Source organism: Rousettus aegyptiacus, unplaced genomic scaffold (assembly GCF_014176215.1).
Source record: "Rousettus aegyptiacus isolate mRouAeg1 unplaced genomic scaffold, mRouAeg1.p scaffold_m13_p_3, whole genome shotgun sequence".
NCBI lineage: Eukaryota > Metazoa > Chordata > Mammalia > Chiroptera > Pteropodidae > Rousettus > Rousettus aegyptiacus.
The window spans coordinates 105,548,128-105,560,328 of NW_023416306.1; the positions used below are offsets into that span (position 1 = coordinate 105,548,128).

Genomic DNA, 12,201 nt, shown 5'->3' on the forward strand with positions numbered 1-12,201 from the left:
ACCTTTCCCTGGTGATTTTGTTTCCGCTATACTCTTCATAGCTCACTATTATACTAAATAAACCTCTTTTCCATTATTTCTAATTCTTTCCATGTCCCTCCCCCACCAGTGGATCTCCTCCTACTTTCAGAAACTTGAAGATAATGTCCCTACAACCATCTCTCCAGTATCCTCAAATGATCCAGACATAAATATTTTAGTATATTCACCAGTGTCTTTCTGATGGCATGAAAGAGTCAGCACAACCAGTTTCTTATTTATAAAGCTCACAAATGCTGTATGACTTGTAACGCTATACTAGCGAATGAACTCTCCCGGAACAGTTGACAGGCAAAGATTTTACTTCCACATCTTACAAAGAAATGGAGAAAAAGAGACGATTATAGAGAAAAATATTTTAACCCATCTTCTCGGTGATCTTTGGGGGTTGGGTGCAAACATTTAAACTGAAGAGGAAGGAGGAGACCAAGCGAGGATGGAGAGGAATGGACGGAGTGAGGGCGGAGCTTCTCAGCTCATAAAAGCAAACGCAAAAAGGGAAGCACATTTGTGTGTGCCAGAGCCACTCTCCTGCCACCAAGAGCGATGGGGCAATCTGTGTCGTGAGCACGGAGATCGGAAGGGAGAAAACAAGGACAAGAAGACAAGCGAGACAGAAGAGGACATCTGGAAAAATCGGAAGGCAAAAGACCGGGAGGCGAAAAGAAACCCACAGCAGGTGGAAACAAGATCCAGAGCAAACCGGTCGGGTCCCCGGTTGTTTTTCTGCAAGAGAATAAAGTACCAGAGGATTGCTTTTTTTTCTCTTCAGTTAATGAAAAGTACTTCTATCCCCATAAAAGAAAAGACTAAGGGGAGGTAAAAATCTGTGTTCTTACGGAGACAGCTGAGGGAAATCTAGACTATTTCTTTTTGAAACGTCTGAAATAAGCCACTGCCTAATACACATTGCAGAACTATCCTATTTTCGGAAGATCTACATCCCTTCCCGGAGAATTCCAGCCAGAGTAGCTGGTACAATTTTATTTTTGTATTTAAATATCTGTCTCTTTTTTCCCCTCCCTTTGAACACCATTTTCCTCGTTCGTAAGTATAAATGACAAGAAAGTGTCAGTACAGATTAGAAATATTTTCAGTTTTCTCTTTTACCTGCTTGTGTCCTTTTTGAGGGGGAAGGAGTGCTCCTTATTTCAGGAAAGGACATTTTAATTTCAAAGGCTCTCTCTGTAAACATATTTACACTCATACACATTTAGAAAGAGAAATACCTTCCAGAGGTTGAAATCCTACTGAGAAAGATGGAAAAAGGAGCCAGGCACCGAAATAATCCTGAAAAGAACCACCCAGGTGGGAGCCAGTCTGAGACCAGCCACGATACCGGGTCCGGAGGGGGCGGAGTAGCCCTGAAGAAAGAAATTGGATTGGTCAGTGCCTGCGGTATCATTGTAGGTGAGTCCGATTTCTTTTCCCACCGACCACTCTTCTCCCCCTTTGGCGGTCCTCCTGTGGAACCTTAACCCCCTAAAGTACTATTTTTGTTCCCTACTCCCTTAGAAAAGAATTGTCAGTCACCTGTACTGTAACTTACCTCTTGCTGGTCAAGTTTGAGAGGTATGGGAAGTGGTGTATGTCATACATCTCTTGCTTCAGATCAGGCTGAACAGTTCTGTCCAGTGTTCATAAAATGGAGCAAATAGGGATCACACACCTGGCTGATGGGCAGCAATGTTTGGGAGCTTGTTGAAAAAAATGCAGGTGTCCCGGCTCCCCACTTTGAAGGTTCTGATTCAGCAGGCTTGAGGTAGGGCTAGGGAACCTGAAGTTTTAACAAGCTTATATGCAGCCATCTCCTCAGCAGGTTCTGGACTGGCTTTTGAGATATATTTAGTAGATATTTTGTTGTTTTATGTTATATGAAACTATGGGCTTAGGGGATGAGTAATAATAAAAATAGCTATAAGGGCCATAATAATATCTTGCTCTGTTATAGCTTTTCCATCTTATGCAGCACTTTTGTGACATATACGTGTCAGGGCTCTTATTCCCATTTCACAGATGAGGAAGTAAATTATGGAAGAAAAGAAGAGACAGATTGTGTCTTGCTGTAAATGTATAATTTGCAGTTTCTCTAGTTGCCTAGTGAAGTCCACCTGTCTCTTAACATCCATGGAAGACCCTGTGAGGCTCTCAAAGGGAACTGGGAGTAACTAGAATGTGGAGTCAAGGAGGAAAAGATGGATAAAATGTATCCCAGCTGGGAGGCTTTGAAGCCGGGGAGCCTGGGTGTTCCTGAGAGTGCCAGTGCAGGCCACTCCAACCCCCTAACTGTACTCCACACAGAAAGGGGTCCCAAATATGGCTCCATCTCCAGAGAACACATCCTCCTTTTTCTAGAGAGGCCCTGGAGATGGGTAGGCAATGACACATTTGCTGTCCTCACTCCAGATGGTGAGAGTTTCTCTTGCTGTCTTTGGCAGAGGGCTTTACCTTCCGCCATGGAACCGGGTGCAGCACAGTCAGGCTGCATATGCTTCTGTGTCGTCTCCTCAGTGTTCTTTTTGAAGGCTTATTGTGTCTTGGTGTCCACAAACCAGTTTCTCTGGATGACCCCATGGTCCACGTGGTAGCACAGGGACGTTTTTGGCAACTGCGCAATAGTGACACTGGAGAACACCCTTGAAATCAAATAAAATCAGTACAGTATTCAAATAATTCTCTTCACCTCTATAGCCAGACTTCAGTGATTATGTTATCACCACTCTGTTTTTAAAATAGAATCCCACTTTATCAAATGCTCTGACTCTAGGTGGTTTTTTGGGCATCTACAGTTATAAGAAAAGTAATGTTATTTTTTAAAATTATAGTCATGATCTAAATTTCTCATTACCTTTTCTTTGCCTCTCCATCTCAGCTGCTCTAAAAAATGAGATCAGCAAAGTACTCAATATGTATAGCACATGCCAGTTTAAGGTCTATAAATAGCCCAGAGCCCATTACCTCTTTCACCAGTGCGACTGATAGGAATAAGCACTTTCTCTCTTTGGAAAGGTTCTGATTCATACACAGATGTGCACACCCACGTGCACAGAAGCACAGCTTCCTTCTTCCTGCCTCAGCTTTGCTCACCCGCCCCTATATATGTACAGGTTTTCAAGGGAAGAGGATGTTTTCCTATTTTCTGAGGTTGTTTTGTCTCTTCCTTTTAATATTTTTCTAAGACTGAAGAGACGAGAGTGTTCAGATACAAAAAGTACAAGTTGAGTACATGTTACTGCTGACTCGTGCACAACCTCATGGACGGCACTTCGATGTGAGAATAGACCCAACGCTCCCACTGACATTACAATAACAAAAATAACTCTGGTGTTCTATGGTGAAAAGAGATCTCAAATATGTGATTTCAGAGAAATCAGAACATTCCTTCCAAAATGGGAGTATCCTTGTAGAGTTAACGAGAATCCTTAAAGGGTTACTAAGCACGATTCTTTCTTCATTTAAGTCAGGATGAGATGCTAATTTCCCCTTTAGGATGACATGGAGACAAAATCATTTCTTCTTCCGCTCCTGCATGGCTGTTGAGTTGTAAATGTTCTGAGCAGCTGCCCTGTCCTTTTCTAGAGGATTTCTGAGTGCATAATAGTGACTCAAGTTTTTTCAAGACCAAGTGCAACAACAGAAATAGCATTTTCTGTGCAGAATTCAGTGTTCTTGTGTTCAGCGTCAACACTGTGGAAGAAAGAGAATTAGAAGGCAAAAAGAGAAAAGAAATTTCTAAGTGAATCAAGAGATACAGTATGAGAAAGTAGCAATTGCCCCAAGTCTGTCTATCTCATACCCAAGTAACTTAGAGGGATAAGCGAAACTATATTTCACAGAGGCTCATAAAATTTCATTCATAGCTCGTCATTGATGATCTAAAGTAGAAATAACAGAATGGCAGATGCTACAAGAATATAAAATAGACTAAGGGAAGACTCATGCCTTAGAGTTACTAAATAATCTGGTTGGGAAGATGAGATTCAGATTGATTAAACAGAGAATACTGAAAATAAATAATATGGTTGATTTGTGTAAAAGGTGAAGGAAGGCAAAGTTAGGTGAATGGTGGGAAGCACAAAGAGAGAGAGTCTCACCCAAAACTAGATTAGGAAGCATCTCAAAGGATGTGGAGAAAGATACAGTAGAGAAGATGATTTGAGGAGATTTTGTGGGTAAAAGTACAATAACTAAACAGTTATTTCCTTAAGAAAAAAAAAATGTGTCTTGTACAGCTCTGAGTCCTTAGTGCTTAGCACACTACCTGACATGAAACAATTACTCAAAGGATTGTTGAATTTATTGACTCTTGGACAAAAATCTGAAGACAGTAGTAATAAGAAGTATTTATCTGAAGGGCTCTTGGGGACCTGGCTTGAAAATCTTTAAGCTAGGAATAATATCATTAACCTGGACAGTGAGGTTGTTCCATTTTTATTTTTTAACATTACCTTTGTTCCAATCTAAATAGGCTATTTCTCTCCATGTACTTGGCTAAGAAAACCTGTTGGTATCAGATGAACTTAGATTTCTGCATGAATGTGGAGTCCCCCCCAAATCTAAAGACAGTGTAAGGGAGCAGCAAAGTTCATTTGTTAATGATACCAGTGCTCCTGTTAATAGTTATCGTTAGGAAACACTTACTTGCCAGACACTCATCCAATTACCTAACATACAATATCTTATTTATCTCTCACAATAACTCTGTGTGACACCTATTAACCCTTTCTCCAGATAAGGAAGTAAAAGGTCAGAGAGATAAGTAACATGGCGAAGGTCACACAGCTGAAAAGTATTGAAGCCAGGATACAAACCTTAGGTTGTCTGAATCCTGAATCGAGCTTTTAAGTATTATTCTCTGCTATTTCTATTTTTATGTCTTGAAAAGGGTGTTTTCCTTTAGACCTCAGACAGAGGTCTTTATTCATTTTTATAGACGAAGCAGTTAGTATTGTATTCCCATTTATGACGTGTCCTAGTTTAAAGGGGAGTAGGGCAGTCAGCTGGGGGTAGAAGAAGGTGATGTTCCTAGTGCAGTTGAAGGAAGACTTGGGGGTGGGGAGTCTGAGGTGTGTCAGCTCAGCTGCTACAGGATCTGGCCAGTACAGACCATGCTCCCATTAGCTCTCCCACATGGATACCTTTCCTCTGTGGACCAGGGGTCTTCCCACCCATGGAAGAGGGACCCAGTTCCTGGCCGTTTAGGTTACTTTATACCATTTATGTATCTAGGTACATACTCAGAATTTAGGTCTGAAGGCATGAGGCCTGCTGCAGAGCCTAAAGAAAAATATTCATAAGATGTCAGACCATTTTGTTTTCAGCACAGTGTGTGTTTATGAGGGAACTTGATCTATTTGCTACACTGTGCTAGAAGACTACTATCTCACAACTAAAAAACAGTATTTATCAAGCTCTGCCAGTTCCTGTGCTATATATAAACTCCATATATTACCTTATTTAATCCTGACCACAATCCTATAGAAGTAGGTATTATTATAACTATCTCTATTTTAAACATCACAGAGCTAGTAGGTTATTTGCTAGGGTCACACAACTGGTTACTGAGATGGCCAAACTGATTAGTCCATGGCCAGGGCTCTTAACCATTCCCCACTTCTAATTGGTAACCAAGAGAAGAGGGAAGGAGGCTGGTGTATATTGTGTGGTGGGGAGTGGACCATGGAGTCTGGAAAGCCCATGAGTGAAAAACTTTTTTTAAGGCTATTTGTCAGCAAGGAAGTGTGGCTATTGTTATAATCATACTGAAATGGCACTGGGCTGATTTGGAAAATTTTCAAGTCCAATAAATTTTCGGATCCATGAGTTCCACACCACTTTAGAAGATTTTAACATTTTAGTCTCTAACATGAATTATTAGCTTTCTAAACCCCAAATGTCTATTGGATATTAACCAGAGGGATGGAGTGTGAAAATTGCTTCTTGAGTTTATACTTAAGTTATTATTATTTTTTTAATACATGGAGAGGTTAGGATTTGGTTCATTCAGGATGAAAATATGTTTAAAACTCTCATTGTTCTTAAAGAAAACTCTGAGATAGAAGCCAATTAGGATACTTGTCAAAACAAACACATCTTTGGTGAACAGAGAAAGGCTATACCCAGCAGCGTAATGATAATAATAAGTAGCTACCATTTACTGAGCACTGCTATGCACCAGATACGTAGTACCCGTTGGTGCTTTATGAATATTCTCATCTAATCCCATTAAATAAGTACTGTTATAAAAAGGAAGAGTTTGAATGAATAAGTAACTGGGCAATGGCAGAACTAGGATTTCCACCCAGGTCATTGAACTGTAAAGCCACTGAGTTGAATCAGAATGCTCCATGGCATGGAGCTCAGAGCGGCTGGGACCAGGATCCTGTTGCGTGCTTTCCACACCAGGAACCCAGGAACCGGGGAGCTCAGGGAGCAATCTGGTTGAGCCTGCTACTGGGGCTACAGTATGTTCCCTCAAAGAGCAGAGTTATGCAGAATGAGTGACTAGCAGGAGACACGTAGGATTAGGGAAACAATTATGTCCAAGAAATGGAACCAAACAGCCCATTTTATTTAGAAAAACAGCAACAAAAACACCCTGTATCCATATCAGATGTCCTTCTCGAAGAGGCCGGCACCATGTAGTATATAACTTTTCTGAATTAAATCAGCTTCTTGAAGCTCATGGAGGTATAAGACAGACTGGTTGGGCTTCTCAAGTTGCCCGGCTACCAAGGTTTTTTGCTTTCCTCTGAAGGTTAATCCAGCAGCATGGCTACCTACAAAGAAATGCCTCAGGAATTTCTGTTGTTGCCCTTGTTTTGTTGCTATCGCTTTGGGGTGGTGGTGGTGGGGAGGGGGATGTTAAAAAAGCAGGCATGAGCAAATAATCCCAAGAATATATTCTGAGCTATAGAAAACAACAACCACTCAGGAACCCAGGAGGCTAGAAACTGTTCCACTACGATTTTTAACTCCCAGATGAACATGTAGGGCAAGAAGGACCATGCCTTGTTTCCCCTCCCACAACGTGTTTACGGAGGAAGCCCCCATATTTCCACATTAAACACTCTTTGAGCACATTATTTGCTAGGTAGGCCCTGTGCTGAGCAATGGTGAATTTTATTTTTAAAAAAGCAAAATTACCCCTCGAGTCTACTTTAAATTGTTTTATCTATAGAAGAAATGAAGTTTGAGCCAAAAAGCTTTTTTGATTACGTCTCATCCCTAAGTCTTCCCATTGATTTTCTCCCTGCTTTAAATATACTGAATTTAGCAGTGACTTCCCTGAAGGGGGTTTCAGAACGCACCTTAAGATGTTCAGGGCAACCTCGCACTGAGCTGCATGCTGTGACGGTGGATTACCCAGTGAGAGAACCATTGCTGCAGAATTATTACTGTACTTCTCTCATCTATATATATAGATTTTAAATGTGCTTTTTTTGTATGTCTATTAAATGCTTAAATGCTTTAGCTGCTTCTTTCGAGTACAGCTCTGCTTAGGGTGTTTAGTAAGCAGCTGATACAGGCCAGTCAGGTTGCCTGAGGGATAAGGAGGAATTTGTTAAGTGGGCCCTGATGCTAGAAGTAGAAAGCATATAATGAATTTTTCCATGATTTGCATCAGTGTATGCAGAAAGAGAGGAGCCACCCATCATATTGCAGTGGAAGAAGGGCTTTGGAGATAGTACTGTGTTTGTAAACTGCTTCCCTATTTACAAGGTTGTATGTAGCCTGGAACAAGTTAATTATCAGTTTACTTACTTGTAAAATGAAAGTTTCTTTTTTTAAAATTTAAATTTTTTTTTAATTTGATTTGGATTCTTTTCCTTTTTTATTATAGTGACATTGGTTAACAAAAATCTAATAAGTTTCAGGTGTACAATTTAACAGTAAAGTATATATACATTGCATTGTGTTCACCGCCCATAGTTAGATTTCTTTCTGTCACCACATATTTGACCCCTTACACTCCATCTACCTCCCTGCCCTTCCCTCTGGTAACCACTAGTCTATTGTCCATGTCCATGAGTCTCTGTTTATTTGCCCTGTTTGTTTGTTGCTTTTAGGTTTATATCCCACGTATAAGTGATATCATGTGGTTTTCAACTTTTTCTGTCTGGCTTATTTCGCTTAGCATGATTACCTCAAGGTCCATCTGTTTGCGTTGTGGCAAATGGCAGTATTTCATCTCTTCTTATGGCTGAGTAATAGTCCATTGTCTATATCTACCACAGCTTCTTTAGCCAATCATCTATCATAGGACACTTTGGTTGCTTCCATGTCCTGGCCACCGTGAATAATGCTGCTATAAAGAACATCAGTGTGCAAATATAATTTCTGATATGGGTTTTCAAGTCTTTGGGGTAAATCCTCAGTAGAAGGATTGCTGAATCATATGGTAGATCAATTTAGTTTTTTGAAGAACCTCCATACTGTTTTCCATAGTGCTGTATCAATTTGCAGTCTCACCAGCAGTGTACGAGGGTTCCTTTTTCTACTCATCCTCTCCAAAACTTTTTATTACTTGTCCTGTTGATAACAGGTATTCTAACAGGTGTGGTTGATTTGCATTTCTCTAATAGCTAGCAATGTTGAGCGTCTTTTCATGTTTGTATGTCTTCTTGGGAAAAGTGTCTGTTCAGGTCCTCTGCTCATTTTTTAATTGGATTGTTTGGTTTTTTGTTGTTGTTGTTATTTAGTTGTATGATTTCTCTGTATGTTTTGGATATTAGGCCCTTATTGGAGGTGTTGCTTGCAAATATATTTTCCTTTTCAGATGGTTGTCTCTTTACCTTGTTGATGGTTTAAAATGAAAATTTCTTATGGAATATTAAAATAAAGCCGGTATCCTACAATGTGTGTTGAATAAATATTAGTTTTTTTTCTCCTTAAGCTCATCTTCCACCACCCCCATTTCCCCTCCTACCCCAACCTGAACACACTCACTGTACTAATTCTGATTCAGAAATTTGGGTTGGAGTGATCCGGTGATGGGAGCTGGCCAATTCAGTCCAAGTCGACCTTACTCATCAACCTCGGTCTTGTGCTTTCCCTTTTCAGGAAGATTTTTCTAAACAGCTTACACTATTCATCTTTTCCATCTCTACTATGATATCTTGTCATATCTTGCAAAAGAACTCATGCAACTTCTGCTCTACCTGGTGTTGTCAGCTCCTGTCCTTATATATGTCTCCACTTCTCCACACAATTCCTTGAGGGCAGGGACTGAGTCTTACTCATTTCCACATCCCCATGTATTCAGCCTGTCATGCATAAGTGCTTAGAAAGTATTTGTTAGATAATAACAGTCAGTCAAAAATAAATCATCCACTGGGAATCTGTTTTCCAACAATGTGAATTGAATATACTTAATACTACTTAACTGTAACTTTAAAATTATTGAAATGGTAAATTTAATATTATGTTTTTTTACCACAATATTTTTTTTAGCTTAAAAATTAGTTGTTCTCATGACCAATCAATGTTTGTGCTTTACTTAAAAGAAACAAATACCCAAATCATCAAAATCCAAATTTTAAAGGGACTTTAGGGATTATCTGGATGATGATATTGAGGATTGAAAGTAGATCAAGGTTTCTCGACCTTGTCACTATTACCTTTTGGGCCAGATACTTCTCTGTCATGGGGAGCTGTCCTGTTCATTATAGGACATTTAGCAGCATCCCTGGCCTCTACCCAGGGATTCTAGCAGGGGCAAACAAAAGTGTCTCCGACTTTGCTAACTGTCTCCCGGGGGTGGGAGAATGGTGCAAAATTGCCCCTGGATGAGAACCATTGAGGTAGACAAAGCCTCTCGCTGCTGGTGCTTGATTCCCAAGCCAGACAGGGAGATGCTAGAGGTCAGATGTGAACCTTTAATGGGCATATTTGAGGGCTCAGCATTTTCAGCCCCTCAGGCCTGGCTACCTGTCTTTCAGTAGCTGGTGGGTGGAGTTGGTTGACTCTCTCTATGTCATTAAAAGTCCATGTGTGAACAAGTGCTTCCCAATTACCTTTCAAAGCAAGCATGTAGAGTGCGTGCTCAATAAATACTCTGAGATGCAATTACCTGTTGGCTGCCCACCTGCAGTATCTAAAAATTATACCAAGACAAACAGACAAATGACTCAGCAGTCCTGAGTCATGGTCCTGGCTCTACAGTGCTATTTTGGAGCCAAGCCTAGGATTCATCTAGGGATGGTCACTATTCCTACTGCTATAAATCCTAGCAATTCCTTACATTTGCCACCATTTCACAGACTATGAAGTGTTTCCACACATATGTGATCTTCTTTGATCCCCGCAGCAACTCTCTGAGGTAGGCAGGAAAAGAACAATAATTCCCATTCAGAGGATGAAAGAAGGGAACCTCAGAAAAATTCAGGTCACACATGAGTGGCAAAGCAGGGACTCAATGGCGGCTCATCTGACTCTTAAGACTAGAGTCTTTTTCACTTTTTAGTAAAGGATCCAAAACAGCAGAGTCCTGCAGCTCTTTCCACGTCTGTATTCTGCAGGAAACGGCAACTCCACAGTGCATGTGTTGAAGTCTTGACTGGCTCTCACCGCGAGGTAGCTATCTGGACAGTCTTGATGAGGAAGTGTATACATGGTGAGCTTCCAGGCCTGCCTTGAGGATCAAAGCCTGGCCTCAGCCTACTAGACCCTGCTTCCACGCTATTCCCCCAGTCCTGAAAATCCTGAGATCCTCTCAGCCATTTTTTGGGAGAATTACAAAGAAGGTTCATGTCAGCTTTCTCTAGATATCATGGAAATAAACAGCTCCTCTAAGCCTCAGGAGACGCTCAGACTAGATTTCCAGGCTAGCATGGGTTAGTAAGGAAGACCAAAGCATTTTGGATCTGACGGTCCGTTGGCCATTAGAAGTCTGTAATTCCATGCCCTAGGAGATTCTTTGATGGCTACAGCATTCCAGTGTGGACATGCCTGGATGTGAGTAAAGCCTTTTATAGGGGTACATGGGTATTGGCTCACTGGTGGAGAAGTTAATAATTACTCATGGCAAATGTAGATTTTCTCAATTCCGGTAGATTTTCTAGTGAAGACTTGTCCACTGATACAACTTGGCCCCTTTTTTATGGAGTGGTTTGCTTGGCTTTACTTTGACAGAACAAGCCAAGCTGGGCCTTGTTATCCAGGCATCCAAAGACCTATTTTTCACTAAAGAAGATCTGTGTGATAAGATGCTTATTTTATTAATTGAAGTGGGTGAAAGGGAAGGTTGGAAACCTGACCTCCAATACCTTGGCCATACAAAATGGGTGGGCATCTCACTCTTGAATGGTTTTTTGGATAAGAGTCTAAGAGTAAAACAATAAAGAAAAAAATCCCACCATAATCAGCTTTCTTCCAATCTTTCATCAAGAAAGGTTCAGAGTCAAGGAGGAAGCCCTTTCCCAGTTCTCTTTTTTCAAAGCCACTCCAGAAAAGTCTCATTTGGACAGTGTCCAAATTTAAAAGCCCTGTAGCTAAAGTATGTTATGCAATTTCTAGAGGAAAGGCAATGTAGGGTAGTAGAGGAAATTTTAGGTCAAGAGTCCAAGGCCTTCGTCTCTTGTCCAGGCCTTGCTAACTATGCAGTATATGACTTAGATCAAGTGTCCACACCTCTCTGAACCTCAATCTTCCCACAAAGGTAAACAAGAATGATAGTACCTGACCTATGCACCTAAGAAATTAGTTATGAAAATCAAGTAAGGTAATGGACATGAATGTTTTGTAAATCACCATTGGAGATGCTATTGCAATAAAAGGAAGGAATCGGATCTGTGTTCCAGTTCTTTGATAAGCATCTGTGAACCACTGTCAGTGTTTATAGAATGGAGTATGTAAAACTGATTACTTTTAGGTAAAAGCTCGATTATATGGCAAAAGATTTAGGTTTTAAGCCAATAGCTACTAACTCACACTATGATTTAGGTAAATAACTACCTCTCTGGGTCTCAGTTTCTTCATCCGCAAAGTAGGAATAATAATACCTCCCTAATTGTCTCCATCTGGAAAATAGGAATATAGTTGCCATACTTTCTTTCCCTGTAAATTGAAGATGGTAATAATAGCCAGTCTAGTCTCCGCGGCAGTGAAATAACTGGGTTGCTTTACTCCTTTGCTTACACTATACACTGGACATATTTCATA

General features: G+C 40.6%; 1 protein-coding gene across 1 annotated transcript in view; it reads left to right on the forward strand.

Moving 5' to 3' along the window:
* The first annotated feature begins 549 nt into the window (after positions 1-549).
* The window catches only part of SLC7A8 (solute carrier family 7 member 8), a 47,372-nt gene continuing 35,720 nt past the window's right edge, over positions 550-12,201 (forward strand). Inside the window, exon 1 of the mRNA XM_016120477.2 lies at positions 550-1,449. Within this exon, the coding sequence (XP_015975963.1) occupies positions 1,299-1,449 (151 nt within the window). The 5' untranslated portion in view covers positions 550-1,298. The remainder of the gene's footprint in view (positions 1,450-12,201) is intronic.